General features: G+C 41.3%; 1 protein-coding gene, 1 long non-coding RNA gene and 1 other non-coding gene across 3 annotated transcripts; 2 read left to right on the top strand and 1 right to left on the bottom strand.

The window, feature by feature from the left end:
• Window positions 1-12,895: 12,895 nt before the first annotated feature.
• LOC120398959 lies at window positions 12,896-17,152 on the bottom strand. The gene is made up of 3 exons (XR_005594847.1): window positions 16,791-17,152; window positions 14,276-14,462; window positions 12,896-13,426 (listed from the first exon to the last, which is right to left on the bottom strand). It is a non-coding gene; the product is annotated as an uncharacterized LOC120398959 (long non-coding RNA).
• RPS20 (ribosomal protein S20) lies at window positions 17,138-23,434 on the top strand. The gene is made up of 4 exons (XM_039526768.1): window positions 17,138-17,292; window positions 20,567-20,666; window positions 21,283-21,356; window positions 21,802-23,434. Exons 1-4 carry the CDS (start codon window positions 17,290-17,292, stop codon window positions 21,982-21,984), a joined length of 360 nt encoding a protein of 119 aa, XP_039382702.1. The 5' UTR covers window positions 17,138-17,289; the 3' UTR covers window positions 21,985-23,434.
• Window positions 21,148-21,212, top strand: LOC120399746. Its single transcript, XR_005595343.1, has one exon. It is a non-coding gene; the product is annotated as a small nucleolar RNA U54 (small nucleolar RNA).
• Window positions 23,435-26,474: the final 3,040 nt, after the last annotated feature.

Genomic DNA, 26,474 nt, shown 5'->3' with positions numbered 1-26,474 from the left:
TGAAAAGTATACTGAAGTCTAGAAAATCCTAAAGATAAATATTAGATTGGTTTTTCTTCATGCTTCTTGTTTCCTTCAAAACCTTCTTTATGGAGGTTGTGTGTGGCAATTTACAGCATACCCTGATCACTGTGGCTTGCCCTATAATACAGTACAATTTATGTCTTATAAATTGGGATTGTCTTATGAATTTTAACATGGGTTTACCATATTGAGTCAATTGGCTGTCTTGGAAATGTGCTGACCAGAGTGCATTTAATGTAAAACCTAATTTAGAATATAATCCCCACCAAACTATCCACATATGGGACTAATGGTCTGCAGACATCAAATTTTAAGAAAGTGACACCTAGTGTTCTGAATGCAGAACACCATAAGACTGTCATAAGACTAATGGATCTCAACTTGTATTACAGTAGCTTCTGATAGTTTGTGTCAGGAGTGGGGCTCCTTTGCAGTAGGTACTGTACAAATGTTTACTAGTCTTTTTAAAAAGACTTGTCTATATAGACTGACGTGTCCAGGGTGTATAGGTATCAAGTTGAAAAACAAAAACCTTTCAGACTGTAAGCAGCTGCCCCCATCCCCACCACACACACACACAAATTATTCCAAGTCAGTGTGGCAAGACAATGAGGGGGCTGGACAAATGCTGTGGCTGCCTGAACAGAAAGAGAGATCGATCTGATAGATATTAGAAATCTTATGAATGAAGTGACAAGATTCAGATACAGTATGGATGCATGGGGAAAAGGAGTCTGAGATGACCTTGGAATTATGGGCTTGGTCAACAGGAAGGATGGTGCTATTCTCCATTTGCCAGAGTGGTGAGGCCATATGGTGACTCAATCCATCCTCTCATTTCCTGAGGGGCTGCCACTGGTCACTTAAAAGGGCTTTACTAGCTTTTGTAGAAATTTTGGGGTGGTTTATAGCAATTTGACTTGTGATCATTCAAGGGGATTTCCCTCTATTGCCATCTCTGTTGGTGTGGAAAAACTGTACCACAACCACAAAGTGATGCAACTGCAACTTTGTTTCTGATATCCTCTGGGCTATGTTTGAGACTTACACTGTTTGAACATAAACAGCTAAAAGTTGTGTTAGATTCTTTTCATTTTTGGAAACCCTCCACTCCCACCCTACTTTACCAAATACCCTTTGTTTCTGTGGGGCTCTAGCTCCTTTATCCACATCTTGCTATATCCATACAAGTAGATAGCAGATCCTTTAAAACACTTTTGTTCCGATAATCTACTTCCCAAGCCATGCCCCAAAATCATCAATACATAATTAACCATAAATTGGGGATATAACAATAGCCTTTCACTTAATTCTGGCATGCTAATGGCAATTAAATTTGGTCAGATGTCTTCATTACAACAGATGTTATACACTTGTTTGGTAACCCTGGATTCCACAGGGGCCAAAATCTTAATACCACTTCATAGACTCTCTATGGAACTTGTTTCCAATTTTGTCCTGTAATTGGACAAACTCATATATCTTTAGCTCCATGGGTTATCTTGAACTGCAGTGACAAAACATGTAAGGAGAATGAGAATGGATGGAAGAAGAGATCAGATTGGAAATGGAGTGTCTATAGTGAATTTGAGAGACAAGGTGGGTAAGGTAATATCTTTTACTGGACCAACTTCTATTGGTGAGAGATGCTCTCCTTTCTACTGGGGGATTGAACTGCGATCACTGACTTGCTTTTGGTAAGTCACCTAACTGCCATCACATAGTAATAGCTTGTCTCTCACCAGCAGAAATCGGTCCAATAAATATTACCTCACCCACCTTGTCTCTCTAATATCCTCGGGCTGACAGGGCTACAACAATACTGAATACAGTGAATTTTGTCACTTTGTATTACTTTGGCTTGTTCTTCTGTAGCTATTGCTACTCATGTTTACGAAGTTTAGGCATCAGCTCTTTGGGGTAGGCACCATGTTTTTGTTCTGTAGCGTTCCATATCACTTGAGAGTTCAGCTGGACTACTCGCATGCTTAGAGTTAAGCTGGTACAAAAATGTATGCAGGATCACGGTTCTGGTTTCTAATTTTAACTCTTCCATTATAACTGGAAGTAATAATGGAGTTAGGGTGGGGGGAACAATGAATATTTTATTTATAAAATGTTAAAAGGCAAATTATTTCAGCTGTTTCTGCCACAAATATCCTATGTAATCTTGGACACATCTCAACACTGCTGTGCTTCTGTTATCCTGCCTCATGGTGAAATGGGGTTGGTTTGTTCTTCAGTTCAGACAAGAAGTGGGAATAAAAAGTCTACTGGCTCCTAACCTAGTGCTCCATCTAAGACATGGAGTATTTTGATAGGGAAAGCAACTTCAGAGCCTACGTTTCCCAGAACACATTCCTGAGTTGTTAAGCAGCCAGGCCTGACAGGGAGCAAAATGGGACCAAATGTTCTGCTAAGGAGTTAAATGGCTGCACTTGTTTGTGCAGTGGTTCTCAACCAGGGGTACCTGTACCCCTCGGGGTATGTAGAGGTCTTCCAAGGGGTACATCAAATCATCTAGATATTTGCCTAGTTTTACAACAGGCTACATAAAAAGCACTAGTCAAGTCAGTACAAACTAAAATTTCATACAATGACTTTTTTATACTGCTCTGTATACTGTATGCTGAAATGCAAGTACAATATTTATATTCCAGTTGATTTATTTTATAATTGTATGGTAAAATGAGAGAGTAAGCAATTTTTCAGTAATAGTGTGCTGTGACACTCTTGTATTTTTGTCTGATTTTTTTTTTATAAGCAAGTAGTTTTTAAGTGAGGTGAAACTTGGGGGTACGCAAGACAAATCAGACTCTTGAAAGGGCTACAGTAGTCTGGAAAGGTTGAGAGCCACTGGTACAGTACATGTGGTGCATATTTCATAACTTAACAGACTGTTCTATTGCACATGTGCTAGGGCCATGAAGAATGAAGTACATAAGTTGGAAATTTAAATGTTCAGCTGTTTGTTAATAAGCTATTCTCCTGAGTAGGGGACTAAGGGATGTGAGAAATATTATATAATCTTACATATTTATTTAGAGGTGTTTTTTCCCTCCTGCTTAGTTCAAAAACTTATGCTTAAACTTTCAGCAACAAACATCTTCAGAGAAAAACATGGAAAACTTCAACTGAAAAGATGAGTTTAAAAACAGAGGCTTTATAAAGTGGGAACTGCTTTCTTAATAATAGCTGGTTTTGGTAGCAAAACATGTAATAAAATATCATTTAATTTCTTGTCCTTGCATGTTTTCTCCAGTGGTTCAGTTTAAACCACAGTGAAAATGAATGGTTTAAAAAAAGTTTGTGGTGTTGAATGTGTCACTGCAGAGAGATCCAGCTGACAGCTGTCTGCTGGTATCTCACTGAAGTATGTAACCAATATAAGGTAACAAAACTAATAGATTCCAAGGCCAGATCTAGTCTGATCTGCTGTATAACACAGGCCATAGAACTTTCCCAAAATTACTCCTAAAGCATATCTTTAAAATAAATAAATAAAAATCTAATCTTGGATTTTCCATCACTGGCAATTTTTAAACCATGCAATCCTTGGTAAATTCTTCCAATGATTAATTATCCTCATTGTTAAAAAATTTACACCTTATTTCCAGTCTGAATTTGTCTAGCTTCAACTTTCAGCCATTGGGTTGTGTTAAACCTTTCTGTGCTAGACTGAAGAGCCCATTATCAAATCTTTGTTCCCCATGTAGGTACTTATAGACTGTAATTGTTACCCCAAAACCTTCTCTTTGTTAGACTCAACCTAAATAGATTGAGCTCCTTATCAGTATATGGCATGTCTTCTAATCCTTTAGTCATTCTTGTGACTCTTCTCTGAACCCTCTCCAATTTATCAACATCCTTGAGAATTGTGGACATCAGAACTGAACAATGGCTTCCAGCAGTGGTCACACCAGTGCCGAATACAAAGGTAAAATTATCTATCTACTGTTACTTGAGATTCTCCTGTTTATGGATCCAAGATTGTTAGCCTTTTTGGCCTCAGCGTTGCACTGGGAGGTCATGTTCAGCCTGATTATCCACCACACTCCCCAAATCCTTTTCAAAGTGACTTACTTCTTCCAAGGATGAAGTTTCCAATCCTGTGAGTATGGCCTACAGTCTTTGTTCCTAGATGTATATATTTACATTTAACCCTATTGAAATGTATATTGTGTGCATCCAATGTACCAAGTGATCTGGATCGGTCTATATTAGTGGCCTCTCTTCTTCATTATTTACCACTTCCTTAATGTTTGTGTCATCTAAAAATTCATCACTGAAAGCTTGATGGTCTTCCAGGTCATTGATAACAATGTTAAATAGTGTACGTCCAAGAACCAGTCCCCGAGATACCTCACCAGAAACACACCTGGTTATGTCACTTCTGCAAATAAAGTGAATGAAGTGAGAAATTAAAGGGTTTTCTTAATTTACTAAATAAAACCAGTCCTATTAACAAGGATTAAATCTCTTAGGCCAAAACTTTTGTTGGAAAACATATTCTTTAGGTTTGACTATGTAATGTTTGTACTGAACTTTGAAAAAGTAAAATGTTTAATTGCTGCAATTACAAGCAGCATTTTAAAAAAATTGTCCAGGTCACACAAGGTGGCACAAACCAGCAACCCTCTCCTACTGGGAGTGTATGTTCAGAATGGTTCTTAACAGAAATTCCAATTTTAAAATTGTGTTTGAGGGTGTGGTAGGTACATTTCCATTGGACAGAGTCGGTCTTTATGCAAACCTTCCAAGCAGCTGGGTTCCTTGGACTCCTTTTTACTGGGGATTGGACTGAGATCACAGACTTGCATCAGGTAGGTCACCTAACCACCATCAGATAGTAATAGCCTTTAGTCACTACTGTCTGGGCAGAATGGTGGAAGGCTCTGTATTCCATTATGAATCCCTAAGAGATCTAATGCTGCATATTTTTCTCTTCCTTTCCCCAGTCACTGCTGTGAATGCTCTTCTGCGCTAATGGATCTTGTCATCTGAAGCTTAGACAAACACTTTAAACCTAAATTTCTCTCTTCCTCTTAAGAGAAACACAATCTTTTAAAATAGTTTAAAACGTTTTATTGGTAAAATGCTGTAATTTACATGATGCCTTCTATAGATAATACCTTTCATGCCCCAAAAGCTTGCAGTCTAAGATAAAACCAACAAACTGGCTTTGTTAGTACAAGGTGACAAAGGAAAAATCATCATGTGCTATAGTTCCTTTGGGGGTATCCAATCATTAAGTTACAGCTGCATGTGTTACAGACCCTAACTGCACCACATGTGGTTTTCACTTTAAGATACTGTGCAGCTCACTACTGTAGGGGATGCACCTGCCTGTGTTCCTTCTGTGAAGCAGAAGTACAGCGGGTATGATTGGAGCTAACAGTTGTTGTGAATACAAGAATCAAATTTGTTTTGGGGAAAATATATCAAGTGGTGTATTTACATGGAAGTGTGAAAATTGGAATCTGCATTGGTGGTGTAACCAAGATCAGCTGGAATTAATGGACTAAGCTTCTGCTTTTTCATGTCATGTTAAAGCAATATACAATTTTCAGGGGGTTCCCCTGGATATAAATACCATAACTAGAAACTTATCTTGTAAAGAATCTACTGTTGCTTAAGAACAATAAATTATTTTTCCTTGATCATGCATACTGCCTCACCAGCACACAAGAAGTCCTGGTCCTGCCAAGATGTACAAACATCCTTAAATTTACCACCACTGGCTTCAACTAGACTACTCACAGTAGAAAAATTAGACTCTTGTCTTGGCAGGATCAGGGCCTACATATGGGATCTAAGGGTTTTTTACCATAATCGGCATTGGGAGAAGTTAGGTCAAAACTGAGCACTTCTGCAAATCTCACTTTAACTCTTTCATGTGGTCAATTACAAATTTCCAATTAATGTAAAGCTTGCACCTTATTAATAGTGAGACCTACAAGCAATATAATGATGTATGTAGTAGAAACAAAATATTAATGGATAATCAGAACGGCCAGAAATAATGAATTAGTAAGCTATACTTATGTGGATAGCAAGAGTGTGGTGTCCCATACCTGAATTTCAGATACTGCTAGAAGTAGCCCATCCAATTAATAGAAGACACTAGTGTGACAGATATGGCAATTTCCTGCAATATTCTTGAAAAACCTTATTGAATTAAGTATCTTTGGAGTCCATTGTATTAAATGCAAAGTTTACATATTAGTGTGAGCCCTGGGAAGTGTTATGAACTTCAGAGGACTGTATTGATCAATGGGCCAGACAAGAATGGACTTTGGGGATAAACAGGATCAAGAGATGCTTGACTAGTGGCATCTCTAGTAGAGGTGAATGCAGATTCCCACTTCCAGTTATGCAAAAAACCCAGACTTTTGCAGCTATGCCCTGAGGAGGGGATGATTGTCTGCTGATTACTTGTTCCCAGAATCTAAAAATCAAAGCCCCAAGCCATATAAAGGAAAAACTAACCTATTCAGGGGCGTGTTTGTTCTGAGATAAAGCTGTTATGAATTCATAATTGCAGAAAATCCCTTGGTGAGGGTTGAAGGACTGATGCCTACCAGAGCCCCTTCTGGACCTCTGGGTCAGGGAGGATGATCTCTAGTAAGCTTATTAGTATGTGTGTAGGTTTTTATTGCTTTAAATGTTTTCTCTCAAGCTTTCACCTTTAGAATAGACGTGCTTGCTTAGAAAGAATTGTGTGGCAGCTTATAACTGGCAATTATGCCATTTATAGCCTCTGGGAGGACAGTAAAATGCAGATTCTGGCCTGTTTAGGCAGTCTGGCTTGATGGGCGTAACACAGTGTAGGCTGGGTACTGGGCAGCCCAGAAAATCCCTGATCAGGAGAGGGAGAGATGGGGTTGGGGGTCTCCACCCAAGAGAGGTGACAGCTGAGGGACATGGGGTTGGAGGGGGCGGGGGATGAAACTGAGTTTTTAAATAAATATTTATATAAATATAAAAGAAGGACTTTAAGAGTTACAAAGTTCTACTTCCATCTGAAAAGGTGACTCAAGCTTTGTATCCTTACATGGTCTAGTATGCATATTTGCCTTCAAGAACAAAACTAGAGAATTCTTCTCATAGTCAGAATCTTTTAACAGGAATATATTTAAAGCAGTTCTTCATGTGAGCACACAAGGGACTCCTCTTTTGAACAGGAAATGTGCCTGCTGGAAGCTTTCAGAAAGGAGGTCAATGAAGAAATGAAGTACACTCTGGGAGAGCTTTAGAACAGTCACAACTAGTGAAAGGTTATTGTGGAACATGAGTATTCCTTACCTCCCTGTTTAAAATTTTTTTTAAAGAAAACGTGGGCTTACTAGGTAAAAGTGGACAGACTAAAATAAGGAGTAGTGGGATTTTTGTAAGACTAGACTTGTATTTTTTCTTTTCTTTTGAGTTTGTCTGGGGAGAGGGGAAACTCATTTTTAAATCTCAGAACCGAGAAGACTCCAGAAAGAAATGTCCTGTTTGAAAGCTCTAGGAATACCATAAAATAAATAAATATTGAGTATCTGTATCCCTAAAATTGCCTGATCAGAAAAAATATTTTTGTGGCCATGTTTATTAGGGTTATAATATCATGAAAATAAGAAACATGATACAATATCCTCTGATAACTGTCTCAGCAACATGGTGATCAGACAAACATCCAGACTGAAAAATAGAGTATTCAGGTATTGTTGGTGGATACTAATCTATTCATCTCTCATATACTAAAGCTTTATTTTAAAATACTACTTACTTACATGTACTGAGCAGATAGGTATATGGCAAAAAGAAATTACTGGAGAACTGCAAACTGTTCTGGTTATTCTATCTTGTACCCTGTTAAATAGAAACTTGGGTAACTTTAAGAATGGGCATTCCATAGAACTCTTAAGCATTTTACTTGTCTTATGAGACCAGCAGCAAACTTCTATTTACTCAAAAAATAAGCTTACCTACAGTTTTGCTGCTGGTGGCATAGGGGTATGGCTTCTTGCTCCTAATGCAGGAGGTCATGGGCTCAAATCCTGAGGTGGCCATGGCAGGTAGAGTGAAAATGTATCTTCATGAGCCCAGATAATGCACTGTGAACCTGGATACCTAGGGTGTCTGTCTTTCTTTCTTTCTCTGCCTCACATGCCTATTCATTGCACTTCGTAGTCATTTAGAATGTCAAGGACTAGTCATGTGGACCATGGAAAGAGTAAATGTCTGGCCCTGTCAATGTGGGAGACCCTAGTTCTGATCCTTAGAGCCATGACTGTGTACACAAAGTGAAACAAGTGCATGGGGGAGATTGAAAAAGACCCCCATCAGATTAGCTCAGTGGCTAGGCCACTCCTAGTTTTGAGTGATTCTCGCCTACATATTTATACCTGCCTCTGGAAATTTCCACCACATGCGTCTGTCGAAGTGGGTATTCACCCACGAAAGCTCATGCTCCAATACGTGTTATTCTATAAGGTGCCCCAGGACTCTCCCAGTTTGACAAATGATTGACTACTCTTTGACTGTCTTCCAACCACTTGTGCACTCACCGTATAGTAAATTCATCTGACCTCATTTCCCTTGTCTGCTTATGAGAACGTCATGTGGGATTGTCAAAACCCACACTAAAATCAAGATATCAGATCTACTGCTTCTCCCCATCCACTAAGCCAGTAATCCTGACAAAGAAATTGAACCCAGGCCTCCCCCATAGATGTCCTAACCACTGGGCTAAGTTATGTGATCTCATTTTAAAAAAAAAATTGTTCCCTTTTTTGATTTGCTAAAATTTTTATTTTTGGTTTGATCCAAAACTTTTTTCCCATGGAAGTGCTAGGGAACAAAAGTCCATTACTTGTCCTGCTCTACTGATTCAAGTAGGGGAAACCTACCCAAAGAATCATCCAGGCCCAGATAAAGGACAGTGGGAACCCTGAGTCAAGGGGAATAAAGGATGGGCTTGAGGCACTAAAGGCTAACTTGAAATACCATAAGAGACTTAATAAATAGACTCCACAAAGAGTATGGACTGGGGGAGGGGGATTTTTTTTAGTGTTCTGGCCTGACAGTAAATTCTTATAAGAACCAACAGGGACCTGAGAGCACTGCATCTGCAGAGCTACATAGTGTGACAATGAGGTGCCTGGAGATGGTTGCCTGTCAGTTTCATTTGTTTTATTTTTCTTTTAGCAATTAGAAGTTTTGTTTTCTACACTGCAAAATCTTCTAAAACTTCAGAAATATAAGGAGGCTTAAGTAAGGTTCAGCTCCTTCCAACCCCAGCTAGATAGATGCTGGAATTAAGGGTGCTGCTATACCCCCTGGCTTGGTTTCCATTATATACAGGGTTTATAGTTTGGTTCAATGGCTCTCAGCACCCCCACTATAAAAACTGTTCCATCACCCCTGACAGCCAGTGACTGAAAGCAGGGTGTTGAGGGACCACAGCTGGGAGGCAGTGCCTCCTAAATTCCAGGAGGAGGAGGAGAGGTGGGGGGAGCGTGTATGGGACACCCCCCCCCCTTTCCCTTGACAGTGAAACTGAATGGTTCACATGACATATAAAGTGATCTCTGAGCTGTTTCAAAATGGAAATGGCAATGAGAACAGGGGTTTCATCAACCCAAAGATGAATATATGCCTCACCCTATAACTGGAGGACAAACCCTCACAGCAATTTCTCTTAAGAGAACATTAAAGAACTGAGCCTCAACTACACTCCACTAGACCAGCACAGTAGCTGCAGTACTGCCTGAAGATCCAGATGGAAAAGTAGCCAGAGCAGAGCCTCAATTCTGCAAAGACATACATGTGTTTAACTTTATGCACTGTGAATAGGCTCTGTTTCATTGGGACTGCTTGTATGTAAAGTTAAGTGTGTGCAAGTCTTTGCAAGAATTGATCCTAGGATATGCATTGGGCTGCTGTAGATTGGGGAGTAAGTTTTATAACCTCCTTTGCAGTTTCCTCACCTTGCACGTGGAAACTGACTGTCCTGGTTCACAGTTAATGTAGCATTGCCATATGCAAGCATTGAAAGACATGAGACTAATACTTTTCATTTCTTATTTTCTTACTGGCTTTTGAGTTGTCCGGTTCCAAAGCTTTTCACTGAAGCCATGGGGGTTAGAAATTTTTAAAAAATTAAAGCTTTTAAAAAATTACCTAGCCACATCACTCTAAGAGCTAGCTCATCAAGACACATATCACTAGGCTTGCAAAAAATAAAGAGCAAGAGTGAGCAACACTTTTTTTTTTTTATATGGCAGTAAGTGGTTATCATGCCCCAAACTACCTTCTACACATACTTCAGGATTTAGCTCTATTTGCTTAAATAGTTGAACAAGTTGACCACAGTCTTCTAAGCCCTTAAGACAACGATAACTTCTCTTTCAGTGATAAATGTGCAAACTCTACATTTCATCCTGTTTTGTGGATGGAACTCCTGTTATCAGTTTAATTCTATATAGGTGGGGGCAGGCATGTGGAATTGGAAGGCATAAGTGTTTCTTTTAGTTCTTGTTTGCGGGAAACTAAAATGGTAGTTTTAAATAGTAAAATAAAAGGGGGAAATACATTGATACATGTCATGGGATGCTAAATAATCCATGTTCTCTCATGTTGTAGAAACAGAACTGTCTGTATATTGTGTGCATGAGAATGTAGAAAATATGCTTTTATTAAGTATGCATTTTCTGAACTACTGTGGTAAGATTCAGTGTAAGTCACAGAAAAGCTTAGGAACTGTGCTATACAGATCCAGAAGCTCTTAACTGCACTGCTGTGTGAGACCACAGTACAGACTCTATAGTTGCTTTTTCTTCTAACCACAACCTCTTAATTTAAATGGTAGACTACAGCTGCTTCTTTGCTACATTAGCTTTTCAGAGAGAAGTGGGTAAGCCCTTTGAAATTCAAACTTCTTAATATTTGATGCCTCTTGGATCATTTTCATGCTACATTGTTGATCCAGCCAGCTGTTCCGGGTAATGATTTCTTCAATATAGTTCCTGTTTCTAATCAGAGCTTGAACACTAACACATCTTGTTTTCTTCTGAGTCCTAAGCTTTACCTGACCTTTTACTATTCCTGCTTGCTTCTGTCAAGCCATAGTATGAGTAATATAGGTCACAAAAGGTGGAGCATCATTGACCTGGCTTCAATCTCTCTTCTCAACCAGATTCCAAAGAGTTAGGAAAAGTATCTACTGTTCTTCCTCAAGAGTATGATATGTTGAATCTCACCGAGTACAAACCTTTCCCCTCTCTTTTTATTAACATCTACACGTTAGGTAAGTGTGAGGTGCCACCAATATGCTGCTCTAATGTTCCAGTAGCACCAATGGGCTCGTGACACCTTATCTTAAATCTCCCTCTCATCAGCCATAGACAACACTTTCACACAGGTCCCAGTGCCTGAAAAAATGCTCAGGACCTGAAAAACAACTGGGTCAAGTAAGTGCAGGAAGTAGGGAAGTTATGTTGATAGGATGAGGAAAACAATTGAGAGAAGCTAGATGAGACACTCTATTGAGAGCATTAGTCATTAAGATAATGTGATGCCTTGGGCTACTTCTTGATAGGTAGGCACTTCAAATATCAAGAAATACCTTCTTCTATGTCTGATGTGCCAGGGAATTATATTGCTTAGTATTAAAGACCAAACTACTGTGATTGGTCACTTCAACATGGGACTATAACTCTTTACCCAAAGCTTGTGATCAAGGTCACAAAAACTCCAGATGGTGAAAAAGGCAGCAGGCAGGCTCCTAAGGTCACTTACTGAAACTTTGTGGGTTTGTTTGTTTGGCCCTCATCCAATACCAAAAGAAAAGGGAAGGATGCATTGGAATCAGGATCCTGATACTTGCAGTCCCCAGGGCCAATGGAGAGATGCCAAGGCTCAGGTCAGCCTGATTGGCTGGGTAGGCAGGCCAATGAGAGAGTGAGGAGCCCGGGGGGCCTGTCCTTCATGGAGCTGGAATAGCCTGAGCCGCAGTAGGACATAGCTAAGGAGAGAGCAGCAGCCTGAGCTGAGCTGGAGGCCACGAGCCATCTTGCCAGTGTCTAAACCAAAAGGGGCACTTTTCCATGTTATGCAAATGCTAGTGGCTCAGTGTGAGCTGGTCAAAGAAGATGTATGATGCTTGCATCTGTAAGAACATAGGATTTTTCCAAAGGCTGCTAGCAGGGATATTTTTCCCTGACTCCCACATGCCCATAGTGATTCTGGGGGACTCCGTCTACTCCGTGCTCCTTTGTCTCTTGAAATTCTACACTGACCACCTCAACAGGCCCAAGGAAAGATTCAAATACCAGCTCAGCAGGTGCAGGATGACTGTTGAATGTGCTTTTGGTAGATTTTAAAGCTCAGTGGTGATATTTAATGGCTAGATTTGATCTCAGAGAGGCAAACATTCCTATCATTATTGCTGCATGTTCTGTATTACATAATATTTCTGAGGCAAAGGGGAAAAGGCTTCCAGGAGGGGAGAGGTAGACTGGCTCTTTGCTGAATTTGAACAGGCAGACAGGGCTATTAAAAGAGCCAATGATGGAGTTATATGGTTGAGGAGACTATATAAAATATCATTTTAAGAGTCGGCCATAGCAGTATTGTAAGATACTTTTCTGAACTAGTGTGCCTTTGTGTGCACAGACCTTGACTATGGTCATTGTACGGTAAAGGGTTACTGACGCCTCTTATTAATGTTGTAATGTGGCATTTATGCTTGGTACAAAAAATATACTTTGAATTTCAAAAACAACTAAGTGAATATAAACAGCAAACAAAGCTCAAGTGCAAATATAGAAGCACTGTAAGAGGCTGACCCAAACTTAGTAAAAAAAAAAAAGTAAACCAGTTAACATATTTGCATATTAAAAACATATTACAATGTTTCATTCATGTTACACTACAGTGTACTACTTGTTTTTAAGTCATGGCTGTCCTTATTTTCCCTTAGCACAGAGTGATTAGAGGAAAGGGTTCCTGTCATGCTGCAATCTGTGATGCTGGGGGTACAGGAAGCAGCAAATGGAGTTTTCCATGAGTCGGAAAAGCTGCTATGTATGGAGTCTTGGGGTAGTTGGCGCAATAATTTTCTGCAACATCTGTGTTTGTTGCTTGAGCAAAGATAGTATGTGCTGGTGAAATTACTGAAGTACCTCTCTGTCCCTTTGTCATTCCTTCAGTAACCACTCTGTCCATTCATGGTTCTTCCCCCTGCTCTAGGACCTTTGGCTTCTCCAATCCCTGTGCTCATGATCAGCACCTGTACAGGACTGGAGGATCTCACAGAACATATCTTTCCTGATCCGCTTCTTTCTTTAGCTGATCAAGGTTAAATGTTCAGCAGGCGTAGAAGGGGCATCTCTTAAGGCCACCATGCCAGAGGCTGCTGATTAAAACAAACAGATACAGAATTATGACTGTAAATCTAACAAAGTAAAATGTCTAAAAACTCCCTTACAGTATTCCTAAAAAGACCTCTAATAAGAAATGCTATTTTTCATTTTAGCTTCAGAGCCCCTTGTTACATAAATTTGCAGCTCAAGCAATGGTGAAAATGGACTAGTGGGAGTGGTGGAGGACAGTTGCATGGAAGGTTTAGACATTGGGTGCCCCTCTGTGTCAGTAATGGGAAAATGGAGTGAATATGGACAATACTTTCATAGGCAGTGGTAATTTTGGCTGGTATCTCACTCCCAGAGGACACAGCTGCCACGGACAGCGCGAAGCCACTTGGGCCCATATGCTGCTAGCCTGTTGAAATGTTGTCTGCAAAATTCATCACAGAATGGTGTGGGAATGTCTCTGCCTTGTTTCTTCCCCTCTGATAGTCATCCTTCAGAATATTCGGGAGAGGGCTACAACGTATCTCCATGAAAGTTTCATCGAGTTTGTTCAAGAGGATACAAGGAGCACCCCAGCTGAGATGAGCAAAATACTTTGCATAGCCCCCTGGCTAACTTAACAGGGAGAAGCGGATGCCACCTCTACCCAACCCCAGGACAGTGATCTGATGCTGCAGGCTGTGTAACTTGGACTGCCATATTATTTTTTTTAAATTTCTAACATTTTACAAGTTATCTAAATTATGGATGGGGTGGGTACCATTTTAATAAAGAGAAGAAGGGTGGGAGGGGAGCAACAAAAAGGTTTTTAAAAAATTGCTTATAATGAACAATATATCTCTACACTTAACTGAGTTCCCTTCCCTGTTATCATCAAGCCCATTAGTGCTCACCTAGCAAGACTGTCGTGATGCCAGCTGAGTTTCAAACAACACCTGGCTCGCTGAATGGTTTGTGTCCCTTTCTTTGTCCTCCCCTACTCCCTCCTCATTGTGCACTTCAGAGGTTTCTGCACCTGGATCTCACAAAGTGTCCAAAATCACATTCTGGGTGATTGTAGGTCCTTACCAAGTAGGGCATCTAGGAACAAAGAATATAGGTTGCATTTACAGGAGAGGAGGACTATCCTGGGAAACAGACACTCTGAAAAAGATGTGTGGGTCATAGTGGATAATCAGGTGAACAGAAGCACCCGCTGCAACGCTGTGGCTAAAGGACCAGTGCAAGCCTGGGATGTATAAGCAGTGGAATTTCAAATAGGAAGGCTATATTACTTTTGTGTTTGACAGGGTTGTGACTGCTAATGGCATACTGGGTTCAGTTCTGGTGTTAATTCAAGAAAACTGTTGATATCTCAGAAAGGTTTCAGGGAAGAGCCAGGAGAATGGTTAAGGATTGGAAAGCAGGACTTATAGTGATTTAAGGAGCTCAATTTATTTAGCTTATCAAAGAGAAGACAAAGGGGTGATTTGAGCCATCTATAGTACCTACCTGGGGAACAGAAATTTGACAATAAAGGGATCTGCAATCCAGTAAACAAACGTGTAACAAGATCAAACTGAGTTGAAGGTAGACAAATTCATCCCAAAATAATGTGTAATTTTTTAAGGGAGTGTAATTAACCAGTAGAATAAAATAGCAAATGTTGTTGTTGATACTCCATCACTGGAAACTCCAAAATCAAGACTCAATGTTTCTTTAAGAGATGTGCTTTAGTTCAGTGGTGCCCAACCTCATTACATAGGAGGGTCACATAAACCTAAGCACAGCCTTATGTGAGCCAAACAGATTCCACAAACTTTAGTAAGATTTAGTCACCTATATTGATTTATAGTTTAAGTTCAGCTTGTTTTGTATTTATTTAGATAGTTTCTATGTACAGTATTGTCTTTTTACACACCTGTGTAAACTAAAATGATGTAAATGTGATGACAAAACCCTAATGGATCAGTTGTTAGTATATAGTGTTGAAGCAGGCTGCAGGCCTTAAGAAATGCTTTGGTGGGCTGTGTACAGTCTGCAGGCTGTAGGTTGGGCAGCCCTAGTTCAACTACAGCTATTGATCTTGAAGCAGGAGTTAATTCAAGGAAGTGTGTTCTTATGAAGTTCTATGGTCTGTGTTATGCAGCTCAGACTGGATGATCACACTGGTCTCTGCAGGCCTTAAAAATCCAAGAATTCATGACTTGAGATGATTATACTTAACAAGGAAGATGAAACCACCAAGGTCCATAGTGAGGTTTTCAGAAGCTGGAGTACTCTCAGTAATAAGTATTTGTACATGAGTAAGAGCAGGCAGAGCCTCAGCCTGACCAACTTCCAATCTTACCACAGAACTCTTGTTTTTGTAGAAATCTTCTTACAATATCAGAAACAAAAGGATACTAAAAGGGAAAGTTGACTTAAAAAATCAAGTATAAGTGGATAAATCCAAGACTAAATAGAGCAGGGTCCAGCAGGGATTTAACTCAATGCTAATTGATATTTCTTTTTACCCCTAGAAACTATAGTAGTGGCTATAATATAAATACTTTGCATGAATAGACAGGAACAGGTTCATCACCCTTTAAAGCAAGTTAGTGTGTATAGCAAGGCATTATTGTTCCAACAGCAGCCAACTCTATTAATCAAGAATGGAATATAAAATGATTATAAGTTGTTGGGGGCAGGATCTGCATCTTTGCTATATGTTTGAACAGCACTTAGCCTCAGGGCCTTGATCCACGACTGGGGCATTAGGCATTACTGTGACAAAGAAATACTTGCCTAGTGTTCTTTCATTTAAAGAATGTTACTTTACATTATGGAGACTTTTTAATGAATTATTTTTGCTATAATTACTACTTTTAGATTAAGATCTGGACTTTAAGACTGCCATCTTGCAAAGGCCTACACATTTAAAGCTAAAGGAACCATGCTGTATCTACCGGGTGAGGATTGGTACAAAGGCTGAGAGTGGGGTACTTGCTGCTCTTGTACTGTGTGTGTAGGTGGGGGAGGTGTCCTCCTGCCGCTGCAGCCATCTGCAGCACCAAACTGAAATATCGACGCTGGGCAAAGGGGGCAGGATCTGGCCTTTTAAAATTGGGAAAAGTTGACCACTTTGTATTTAAAAGCTGTCAGTTTGACAGTGGCTCCTATCACCAACTTTTCGCTAGCAAACAAAATAAGTGTGACTGCCTGAGGTGTTTTTCAATCTTTTGTATCTTTCCATCCTTGCTTTATGTTGGGAGAAATTAACTGCCGGAGGCTAGGATGCACTAACAATCCTTTGAAAACCCCGTGAGTGACCACTCTAATCACAGTCACGTGCTCAAATTAGGTTATTTTCCTTTTAAAATCAGGCACTGAGGCTCTGGGCATTTCTCGATTTGAGCCCTCGCTAACCCCAGACTTTTTGTCACCTACTCAGCCCTGCCTGCACAGGCTCGAGCTTGGCTGCGGCCACCACTATCAACCCCGGCGCGGGCAGCGGCGCTGGGCTGTGACACAGGCAGTACAACTCCCCCCGCGGGCTCAGACTTTATTATGCCCTGGCAGCCCTGCGGCTCCGCTCAGCAGACGGGCACCACAGCGCGGAGGGAGCCCGGCGGCCCTGCCCAGCCCGAGGGTGCAGCACTCTCCGCTCTCCCCTTGCCCCGCGGACTGGTCTGTCTCTCAGGCGGGCGGCCTCGCCTGCCTGACCCCAGCACAAGGCAGGGGCGCGGCGGCCGTCTGACGTCAGAGGTCACGCGATGCCCGTATGCAGCGCTTCTATATAAGCGCCGCGCGCGCGCCCCCCTGTCTCTGCTGCGAGTGACTCCGTCGCAGCCGCTGCTTCTCGCACCGCTCCTGACTCACCGCTGTTCGCTGGGCCGCGCCGCCCCGCCCCGCCCGGGAATAAGTCGGTCAGGAGAACTCTGCAGCCATGGTGAGCGGGGGGAGGGGGTGGGGTACTGGCGGTGCCAGCAGGGCCGGGGAAGGGCGCGTAGCGCTGCCGCGCGGCTGCTAATGCTCTGCCAGGCCTCTACCCGCCGCGTGCTCCCTGCCTGTCGCCCGAGCCCCGCGGGGCGGCGGCTCCCGGCCTCGCTATCCTTGGTTACATCGGGGCCTTCTTCCTCTACTTGGTGCTGAGCTCGACAGAGGTGCCGGGCTGGCAAGAGCCAGCGGCAGCGACCGCCTGCGCTAACGGGGAAGTGGGGGGGAGGCCGGGGCACTTCACAGCTGGGGGGGTTCGGGGGCAGTTCTGGGCCGCAACCCTCACATGTCCTGCTCCTGCCGGCTTTGGCCAATAGCAGGCTGAGCAGACAGCAAATGTGAAAAATCGGGATGGGGGTTGGGGGTAATAGGAGCCTATATAAGAAAAAGACAAAAATCGGGCCATCTGGTCACCCTAGCCAATAGACACCCCCGCGCTGGGGAAACGGCTGCCCTCAAACAGGCTGTTTCTGTGCTGAACACTGAGCTTCACCAGCTCAGCCCCTCCCTGCAAAACGCTACTAGTCCGGGGTGTGTGTGGGGTGAGGGTTTGTTGGAATCTTGGAAAATCATGAAAACAGCTTTCTTTCCTCTGAAGTTTTACCTGCTTTAAAAGGGAAGGAGTCAAACTGAAGTGGCCCGCACTAATTAAATTGGTGGGTCCTATGTGGTGTACCTCTGCTGCCCCTAGAAACCTCTTTCATTAGCTGTTAAACTTTGTCATCAGTGGGATTGCAACACAGTGCTATTTGTGAAATAAATATAAGTACTTTATTTATTAAAAAAATCCTAGTATATATTACTATCAAAAGCTAGGGTGCCTGCCAGTTATATAGAAATACAATAGCAGCAATAAAATACTTACATATTGTTGACCTAAATCAGTCAATACAGGGATTGTCTTTCTGATCCCTCTGATAAGTAGCACATTGCAGAAGTTATACATTAGATTCTTTCTTAATTATTGTTAAATTATTCACTTTTTCCACCACAAGACGTCAGAGCAAGTAAACTAGTGTAGCTGTCATTTCCCAAATGAATTTAATGTTCAGTCTCCTGATAGATGCACATTTATAATTTGTTGACCACACACCTTTGTTCTTTTATCACCTGGCTGGAGGCATTTTTCTCTTTGAATTTCTGCTGTTGAAACAAACATGGTTAAACTGTTACAGATTTGTATGTCACTATATGCTTAAAGAGACCAGGTGATTGAGGTAATATCTTTATTGGACCAACTTCTGTTGGTGAGAGAGACAAGCCCTCATGCTGCAGAGCTCTTCAGGTCTGGGAAGGGTACTCAGAGCTATCTGTTTGATCTTGTATTTAGTTGAAACACTGAGTACCCTTCCCAGACCCAAGGAAGAGCTCTGTATAACTCAAAACCTTGTCTTCCCTCCCCCCCCCCCCCTAATATCCTGGGAGTGACATCACTACAACAACACTATACTAAGGCAGGGGTGGCCAGTCTGAGGAGGAGCCAGAATTTACCAATGTGTATTGCCAAAGAGCCACAGTAACATGTCAGCAGCTCCCCATCAGCACCTAACCTTCCATCCCTGTGCCTCCTGCCATCCACAATCAGCTGTTTTGCAGGAGGCTTGAGGGGAGGAGGAGCAGCAAAGGCATGGCAGGGGAAGGGGTGGAGTGTGGCTAGGGCCTGGGGCAAAGCCAGGGATTGAGCAGTGAGCATGCTGAAGCACATTGGAAAGTTGGCACCTGTAGCTCCAGCCTCGGAGTTGGCGCCTATGCAAGGAGCCGTGTGTTAATCTTCTGTGTTAATCTCTGAAGAACGGCATGTGGCTCTGGAGCCACAGGTTGGCTACCCCTCTACTAAGACCTGGTCTACACTACAGAGTTAGGTCAATGTAAAGTAGATTACTCTGTGTCTACACTAAAATATAGCTCCCATCGATGTAACTCTCCCACTACGTCCACTTGATAACTCCACCTCTGTGAGAGGCATAGCCCTTAAGTTGATGTAGCTAGGTTGATAAAGTGTCAGTGTAGACCGTGTGTTGTTTACATAGACCTGCTACCTTTCAGAAACCATCCCACACTGCCAGTTATATTGGTGCAAGTGCTCCTGGTGAGGATGTGCACAGCTGACGCAAGGAGCATAGTGTATACGTGTAAAACTGATTCAATTGCAGGCAAGTCTCATCTTAAGCGCATTTAACATGCGTGAATTCAGCTTTGTGCAGTCAGCAAAAACAAAAAAGAAAAATAATTTTAATACTGTACCTGTAGTGCTGGCGATTCCACCTGCCATTACACTCAATGTAATTTTGACTATACGCGATTTTTGCTTTACACGCTGACAGCGGAACATAACCCCAGTGTAAGATGGGACTCGCCTGTACTGCAATGACTGTATGTCCACATAACTTGCATCAGCTTACTTTTGTAGTGTAGACTTGCCCTATATGATTAAAGTATTTATTTTGGAGGGATGTCAATGACTAGATGGCCTGTTTCATATAGACACAAGCCAGTGTGGGGCACTTCTGATGTTTTCCAAGATGGATAATTGTTAGAGTAACTGTATAAAATGCCACCTCTGAAACTAGATTTGTGCCCTTTCCTGTTCTTCCTCCAATTTCCCCTCATTCAGAATCATACCTACATCTTCTTTTTTTTATATGGACTCTAATAAGAGTTGCTGTGTCTGTTTTCAATTTTAGTGAAGGTAGAATGCTTTAAGGAGCATACATGCAATACTGACCAGTTTAGCTATACAGTTGAACCCTGTTATGTCGCCGGCCTAGGGGTTTGCCAAAAAGCGTCGAGATAACCGATGATCGAGATACCGGGGCCGGCCGGGCGGGCGGAGGCGGCGGGGACCGGGTATGCGGGGCCGGGCGGGCGGGGACCGGGTATGCGGGGCCGGGCGGGCGGCGAAGCGGGGACGCGGGGACGCGGGCGGCCGGGGACGCGGGGAGCCGGGCGGCCGGGGACGCGGGGAGCCGGGCGGCCGGGGACGCGTGGCCGCCGCCGGAGTTAGTAGTTTACCGGTAAGTGGCAAATTCGGCGCTCTTCTGTGCTTGAGATATTAGGGTTCGGTGAGATTAAAGAATCGACATAACCGATGAGAAACCGATAAGACAAAGAGGGAGTTTGGCGGTTCCACTTCTAAAACGTCGACTTAATATGATTGGCAAGTTAACCGAGGTCGAGATAAATGGGTTCGACTGTAATTTCTAATATTCATAATGTTAATGTTTCAGGCATTTAAAGATAGTGGCAAAGCACCTGTGGAACAGGAAGTAGCAATTCACCGAATTAGAATTACCTTGACAAGTCGCAATGTAAAGTCCCTTGAGAAGGGTAAGTAATACTTTTTTTTTTTTTAAGGGTTGCTTATGATTTGAAGTCTCAAATGTTGCAAAACATAACTTGTCAATTAGGGAAGTTGCCAACTGAAGTTATTAGCCTATAAGTTGTCAATTGTGTTTAAAATTCTTTACCACAGCCATTGACCTATTCTGCCAGTGACATAAAGCAAACTAAGGAATAAACTTATGTTAACCTGCTTTAAACACTTACTTTATCCATACTAGCCAAACTGTTTAACTATTAACTCTCTCAAACAAAGTTTTATCTATGTGTTGTGAACACTTCTAAAATAGCTATGCCTGGTCCTGGTCCATGATCTCAAAGCTAAATGTGTTTAAACTATGTTAGATTAAACTCTTAAGTCTTTAACTAGTTAAACTAACACTCTAAATGCCATTGTGGACAGGCCTAAAAAGTAAAATTACAAGTGACCTTGCTAATTCTGGGATGAGCAGTTGATTCCATATATAGTTGGCTATGAGGAGAAATTGTAAACTGAATTACCATGATTGTTATTTACGCTATTCTGAGCCAACATTTTATGTGAAGTGGAATATCTAGTTCAATTAAAAAAAACTTTTCTAAATAGTTGTGTATTCTTTTACAGTCTGTGCTGATTTGATCAGAGGTGCCAAGGAAAAGAATCTAAAAGTGAAGGGGCCTGTTCGCATGCCTACTAAGGTACTTTCGGTTTAGGAGTCAGGAAAACCATGATTAATAATGCACAATTTTATTTGGAAATTACAAATAGTAAAATTGAGAAGGAATGTGATCTGATTAAATATTTTAAATCCGGTTTAACTGTAACCAGTTAATGGATTAGGAGCTGGCATAAACATGACTAAATTGTTAAATACAGAATATGCTGAAGAGAAATACGGAAGAGGATTTTGACCTGCTTCCTACTTGCATTCGTCTTTTTGATTTAAGATTCCTTGGACAGCTATGAAAAGGGGGTGAGGGTGGCCATCAGTATATAAGTAGAGTTAATTTTTGACAACTATGTAAAAAATACTGTAAGCAATATTTTAATTACATTAGAGCTATAGAAAGTTTTGATTCTAATCAAAACCTCTGCATCAATCTGTCTTCATCTATTGGTTACTATTCCACTTTCTGTTAACAGACTCTGCGAATCACTACTAGGAAAACACCTTGTGGTGAAGGTTCTAAGACCTGGGATCGTTTCCAGATGCGTATCCACAAGCGTCTCATTGACTTACACAGTCCCTCTGAGATTGTTAAGCAGATCACTTCTATCAGTATTGAACCAGGTGTAGAAGTTGAAGTTACAATTGCTGATGCCTAAACGCCTGTCATCTACTTTAATAAAAGTTGATTTGTAATTTTGTGTTTTCTGAAATAGAATCTTGACTAGAATCATGACTAGAAACTTTCATGAATAAAGAACCGAAACAAAATGGCATAACAATCAAGACTCCAAGCATTTTGAGGGGAATGGTTGGTCAAGTCTTGAGTAGAGGTGAAGGTTACATTATTTTCTTGTTTACCATTGTTATATAACTGCTTTAATGTATTTTGAAGACGGGAGTGCAGTGTGATGTTTCAAACTAAAATAAGAAAAATTTCGTAGTGATTTTTATTTGCCTGAAACAACTTATAGGCTGTACTCAGCCACTTTTCTCAGATAAAATCTGGTTTAACAGTGAACTGCAAAGCCTCAAATCCCCTTTAAGTTTGCTCCTTTATGATGTATAAAGAGAGGCTAAACTTTTATTTTTTTAAAATCATGCCTGTTAAGGAAGACCAAGAGGTCCTGGGAATACTTATTGTGAGACTATCTGAAGCAGTGAGTATATTGAATATTTAACAAACACCTTTAATCTCAAATGTGAATTCAGCATTGAAGTTAAATAGCCTGTTTTAAAAGCTTTTAACAGCTGACTTAAACTCTTGTGATATTTCACCAGTCTTAGGGCTTGTCTTCATGTACAGCGGTGCAACTGGACCAATGCAGCTGCGCTGCTGTAGTGCTTTACTGAAGATACTATGCTGATGGGAGAGCTTCCATTTGCATAGTTAGCTGCTTCCTCTTGGGCAGGTGGATTATGTCAAAGGGAAAGCTCTCCCATGGACATAGCACTGTCTGTATGGGGGTTAGGTTGGTGTAACGTCACTTGTGATGTGTGGATTTTTCACACCCGTGAGCGACTTAGTTACTGATAGAGGTCTGTAGCATAGACCTGGCCCAAGTCTTCCGAGTTAGATAGAACCTGAATTCCTAGTGTAGTTAAGGAAAAAAAATTCAGGACCCTCCCCACTTTGTATATAAAGCAATGAAAGGGCATGGGTCCAATTTTTGGTTTGTGTATTCTTTAAGGATCTTCAAAGATCTTGCAGTAATCTTCAAGAGAAGGAAGGACCTGATATTTCCAATGTTAGGTTCATGGTTATTACAACAAAGAGCAGTAAAAAGGTAAAGACAAAGCTTTAATTGCAAAACTGAAGTCAAGCTTTACAAATCTGTAATACTTGATTCAATCCCCTGTATAATTCAGTTAAGGACTGAAAGAAATGCTTGACAATTTCATTCCTTGCAGATATGTTCATGTCACCACTCTAGTGTACTTTTGAGGGCCTGTTGCTCTGTGAAGTCAAAATCAAAAATGCCTGTTCCTACAGGATGCTTGGAGAATAGATGAGGCTTCACCTAGTGTCTTCAAACTTCAATTCCTTTCTGATAGATACACAATATTTCTAATTCTGTGAAATATACTATATACCCGAATCAGCCTAATGTCAGAAAAGTATTTAGAAATGTTTTCTTTTTCCTGTAACTAATAATGAACACTGAGTGAAGCAGTCAAGCAACCCAGTAGTGAAGTGCCTTACAGAGAGATGGGGGACAACAATGTGCTTTGAGCATCATAAACCAACTAAATGAACTATCATCATAGTTCATTACATGTTGTCCTCTAAGCAAAAATTTAAAATTCTGCAGAATCCAATTATGCCAATCAGTATATATTCAGAAATACTTCATCCCTTACAGCTAACTCAGTCATTTACAATGAGTCTCCTAAATGACACCAATTTACAGGTTTCTGTGATAGTTCACTGTATTCTCATCTATCTATCCCTAAACTAAGTGGTTGTGGAAACAGCTACTCATTACATATACTTCAGTATTTTATAAATAGCCCAAATCCAGCTGCAAGTTAAACCACCAATTTGTTATGTTGTACAACATTGCTACATGAGCTGGTGAATGGCTTTTTAATGATTCTTTGCACTTTTATAAACACCTTTTATCAGATTTTCAAAACATAATAATAAACAGATTTTACAGAAGGATAAACAAAAATAAGTTGGCAGAGTTTAAAGCCACAGAGGACTGCTATATGATTCAGTTGTACTCCTATATCACAAGTCATTACATTTATAGTTATAGAATTGTGGAACTGGAAGGGACCGCGAGAGGTCATCTAGTCCAGTCCCCTGCACCTGAGGCAGGACTAAGTATTATCTAGAGCATCCCTAACAGGTTTTAAAACCTGCTCTTAAAAATCCCCAATGATAGAGATTCCACAACCTCCCTAGGCAATTTATTCCAGTGCCTTTAACCACTCTTGACAGGAAGTTTTTCCTAATGTCCAGTCTAAACCTCCCTTGCAATTTAAGCCCATTGCTTCTTGTCCTAGCCTCAGAGGTTAAGAACAATAATTGATCTCCCTCCTTGTAACAACCTTTTATGTATTTACGTTGATCCACCGGAGTGCGCAGCCCCCCACCCCAGCACTGCTTTACCGTGTTATATCTGAATTGGTGTTATATGGGGTTGTGTTATATCAAGGTAGAGGTGTTCTTGAAAACTTGCATCCCCTCTGTTTTCTCTTCTCTAGACTAAACAAACCCAGTTTTTTCAATCTTCCTTCATAGGTCATGTTTTCTAGACCTTTAATAATTTTTGTTGCTCTTTGGCCTTTCTCCAATTTGTCCACATCTTTCCTGAAATGTGGCTCCCAGAACTGGACACAATACTTCAGTTGAGGCCTAATCAGCGCCAAGTAGAGCAGAAGAATTATTCTCATGTCTTGCTTACAATACTCCTGCTAATACATCCCAGATTGATGTTTGCTTTTTTTGCAACAGCATTAGTGTTGGCTCATACTTAGTGTGTGATCCATTATGACCCCCAGATCCATTTTGGCAGCCTTCTATTGAGCCCACTAACTACTACTGTTATCTTCCAGAAAGGTATCCAGGCTTGATAGGAAGCCATCAAGAGATGGAGAAATCCACCACTTACCTTAATTGTTCAAATATTTTCTTTACTGTTAAAATTTTGTGCTTAATTTCTAATTTGAATTTGTCTGGTTTCAGCTTCCTGTCACTGGTTCTTGTTATACTTTTCTCTGCTAGATTAAAGAGCCCTTTAGTGCCTGTTATTTTCTCCCCCTGAAAGTACTTACAGGCTACACTCAAGTCCTCTCTCAGGTATTTTTATAAGCTAAACAGGTTGAGCTCTTTAAATCTCACAGTAAGGCACTCTTTCCTCAAATACTTGTTGTGCCTTTTATGCAGCTTCAGTTTTCTTTTTTAAAAATAGGTGCTTTTCCACTGTGATTTTTAAATCCTTTTCAGAGTCACTGATTGCCATTCTGTAGGTATGGCTTACATTCCTTGCAGATATATAACTGCATATGGCTGTGTTAAAGCACATTACCAAGCAATCCAGAATGACCTGTATGGCTACCCTGTCATCACTTACCACTCTACCAATCTGTCATTTGCAAATTCTCTCAGCCATGATATTATATTTACTGCCAGATCACTGATGAAAATGTTGAACAGTACTGAAATTAAAGTTACCTGCTTACTCTGAGGCTCTGCTTACTACATAACAGTGCTTTCAGTGTGGGTCAGGGCACATCTACATTACAAAATTAAATCAACGAAAGTTAGGTTGACCTACAGCCACTGCAGTAATTAAAGCAGCTCTTTGTGTCCACCTGTGCTCAGCAGTGCACAGCCTCATCAGGAGCCCTGTCATGCTTGACTTGACGAGCTGAGCTGTCAGCCCTGGCTGGCGGGGCTCAAGCTGCCAAAGGCAGCAACAGGCAATGTAAGAAATACAATGTCTACACTGACACTGCATTGACCTAACTACACCTACCCAAGCCTCTCAGAGCGGTGGGTTGGCATGGGTGGGGGGAGGTAAATTGGCAGGAAGAACACTGTAGCGTAGATGCTTAGGTCAATGTAAGCTGCCTTACATCAACCTGTAGACCAGGCCTCCGAGTCAATGACAGACCCAAGAACAATCTGGATATGTCTTCACTACCTGTTGGAATGGTGGACAGTGATCAATGCAGCGGGGGTCAGTTTATCGTGTTGACACAATAAATCGACCCCCGAGTGCTCTCCTGTACTCCAGCTTGGCGAGAGGCACAGGCAGAGTCGACAGGAGAGGGGCAGCAGTCGACTCACTGCAGTGAAGACACCACAGTAAGTTGATCTTAAGTACGTCAACTTCAGCTACAAAAAAACCAGGAGTACTTGTGGCACCTTAAAGACTAACAAATTTATTTAAGCATGAGCTTTCGTGAGCTACAGCTCACTTCTTCGGATGCATAGAATGGAACACACAGACGGGATATTTATACATACAGAGAACATGAAAAGGTGGAAGTATGCATACCAACAGGCAGAGTCTAATCAATTGAGATGAGCTATCGTTAGCAGGAGGAAAAAAAACTTTTTGAAGTGATAATTAAGATGGCCATCTTAATTTTTTTTCCTCCTGCTAACGATAGCTCATCTCAATTGATTAGACTC

This window comes from Mauremys reevesii, linkage group 2 (assembly GCF_016161935.1).
Source record: "Mauremys reevesii isolate NIE-2019 linkage group 2, ASM1616193v1, whole genome shotgun sequence".
In the NCBI taxonomy this organism is placed as follows: domain Eukaryota; kingdom Metazoa; phylum Chordata; order Testudines; family Geoemydidae; genus Mauremys; species Mauremys reevesii.
Note: the sequence above shows the minus strand (reverse complement) of the source record. Positions and strands in the feature narration are given on the sequence as shown.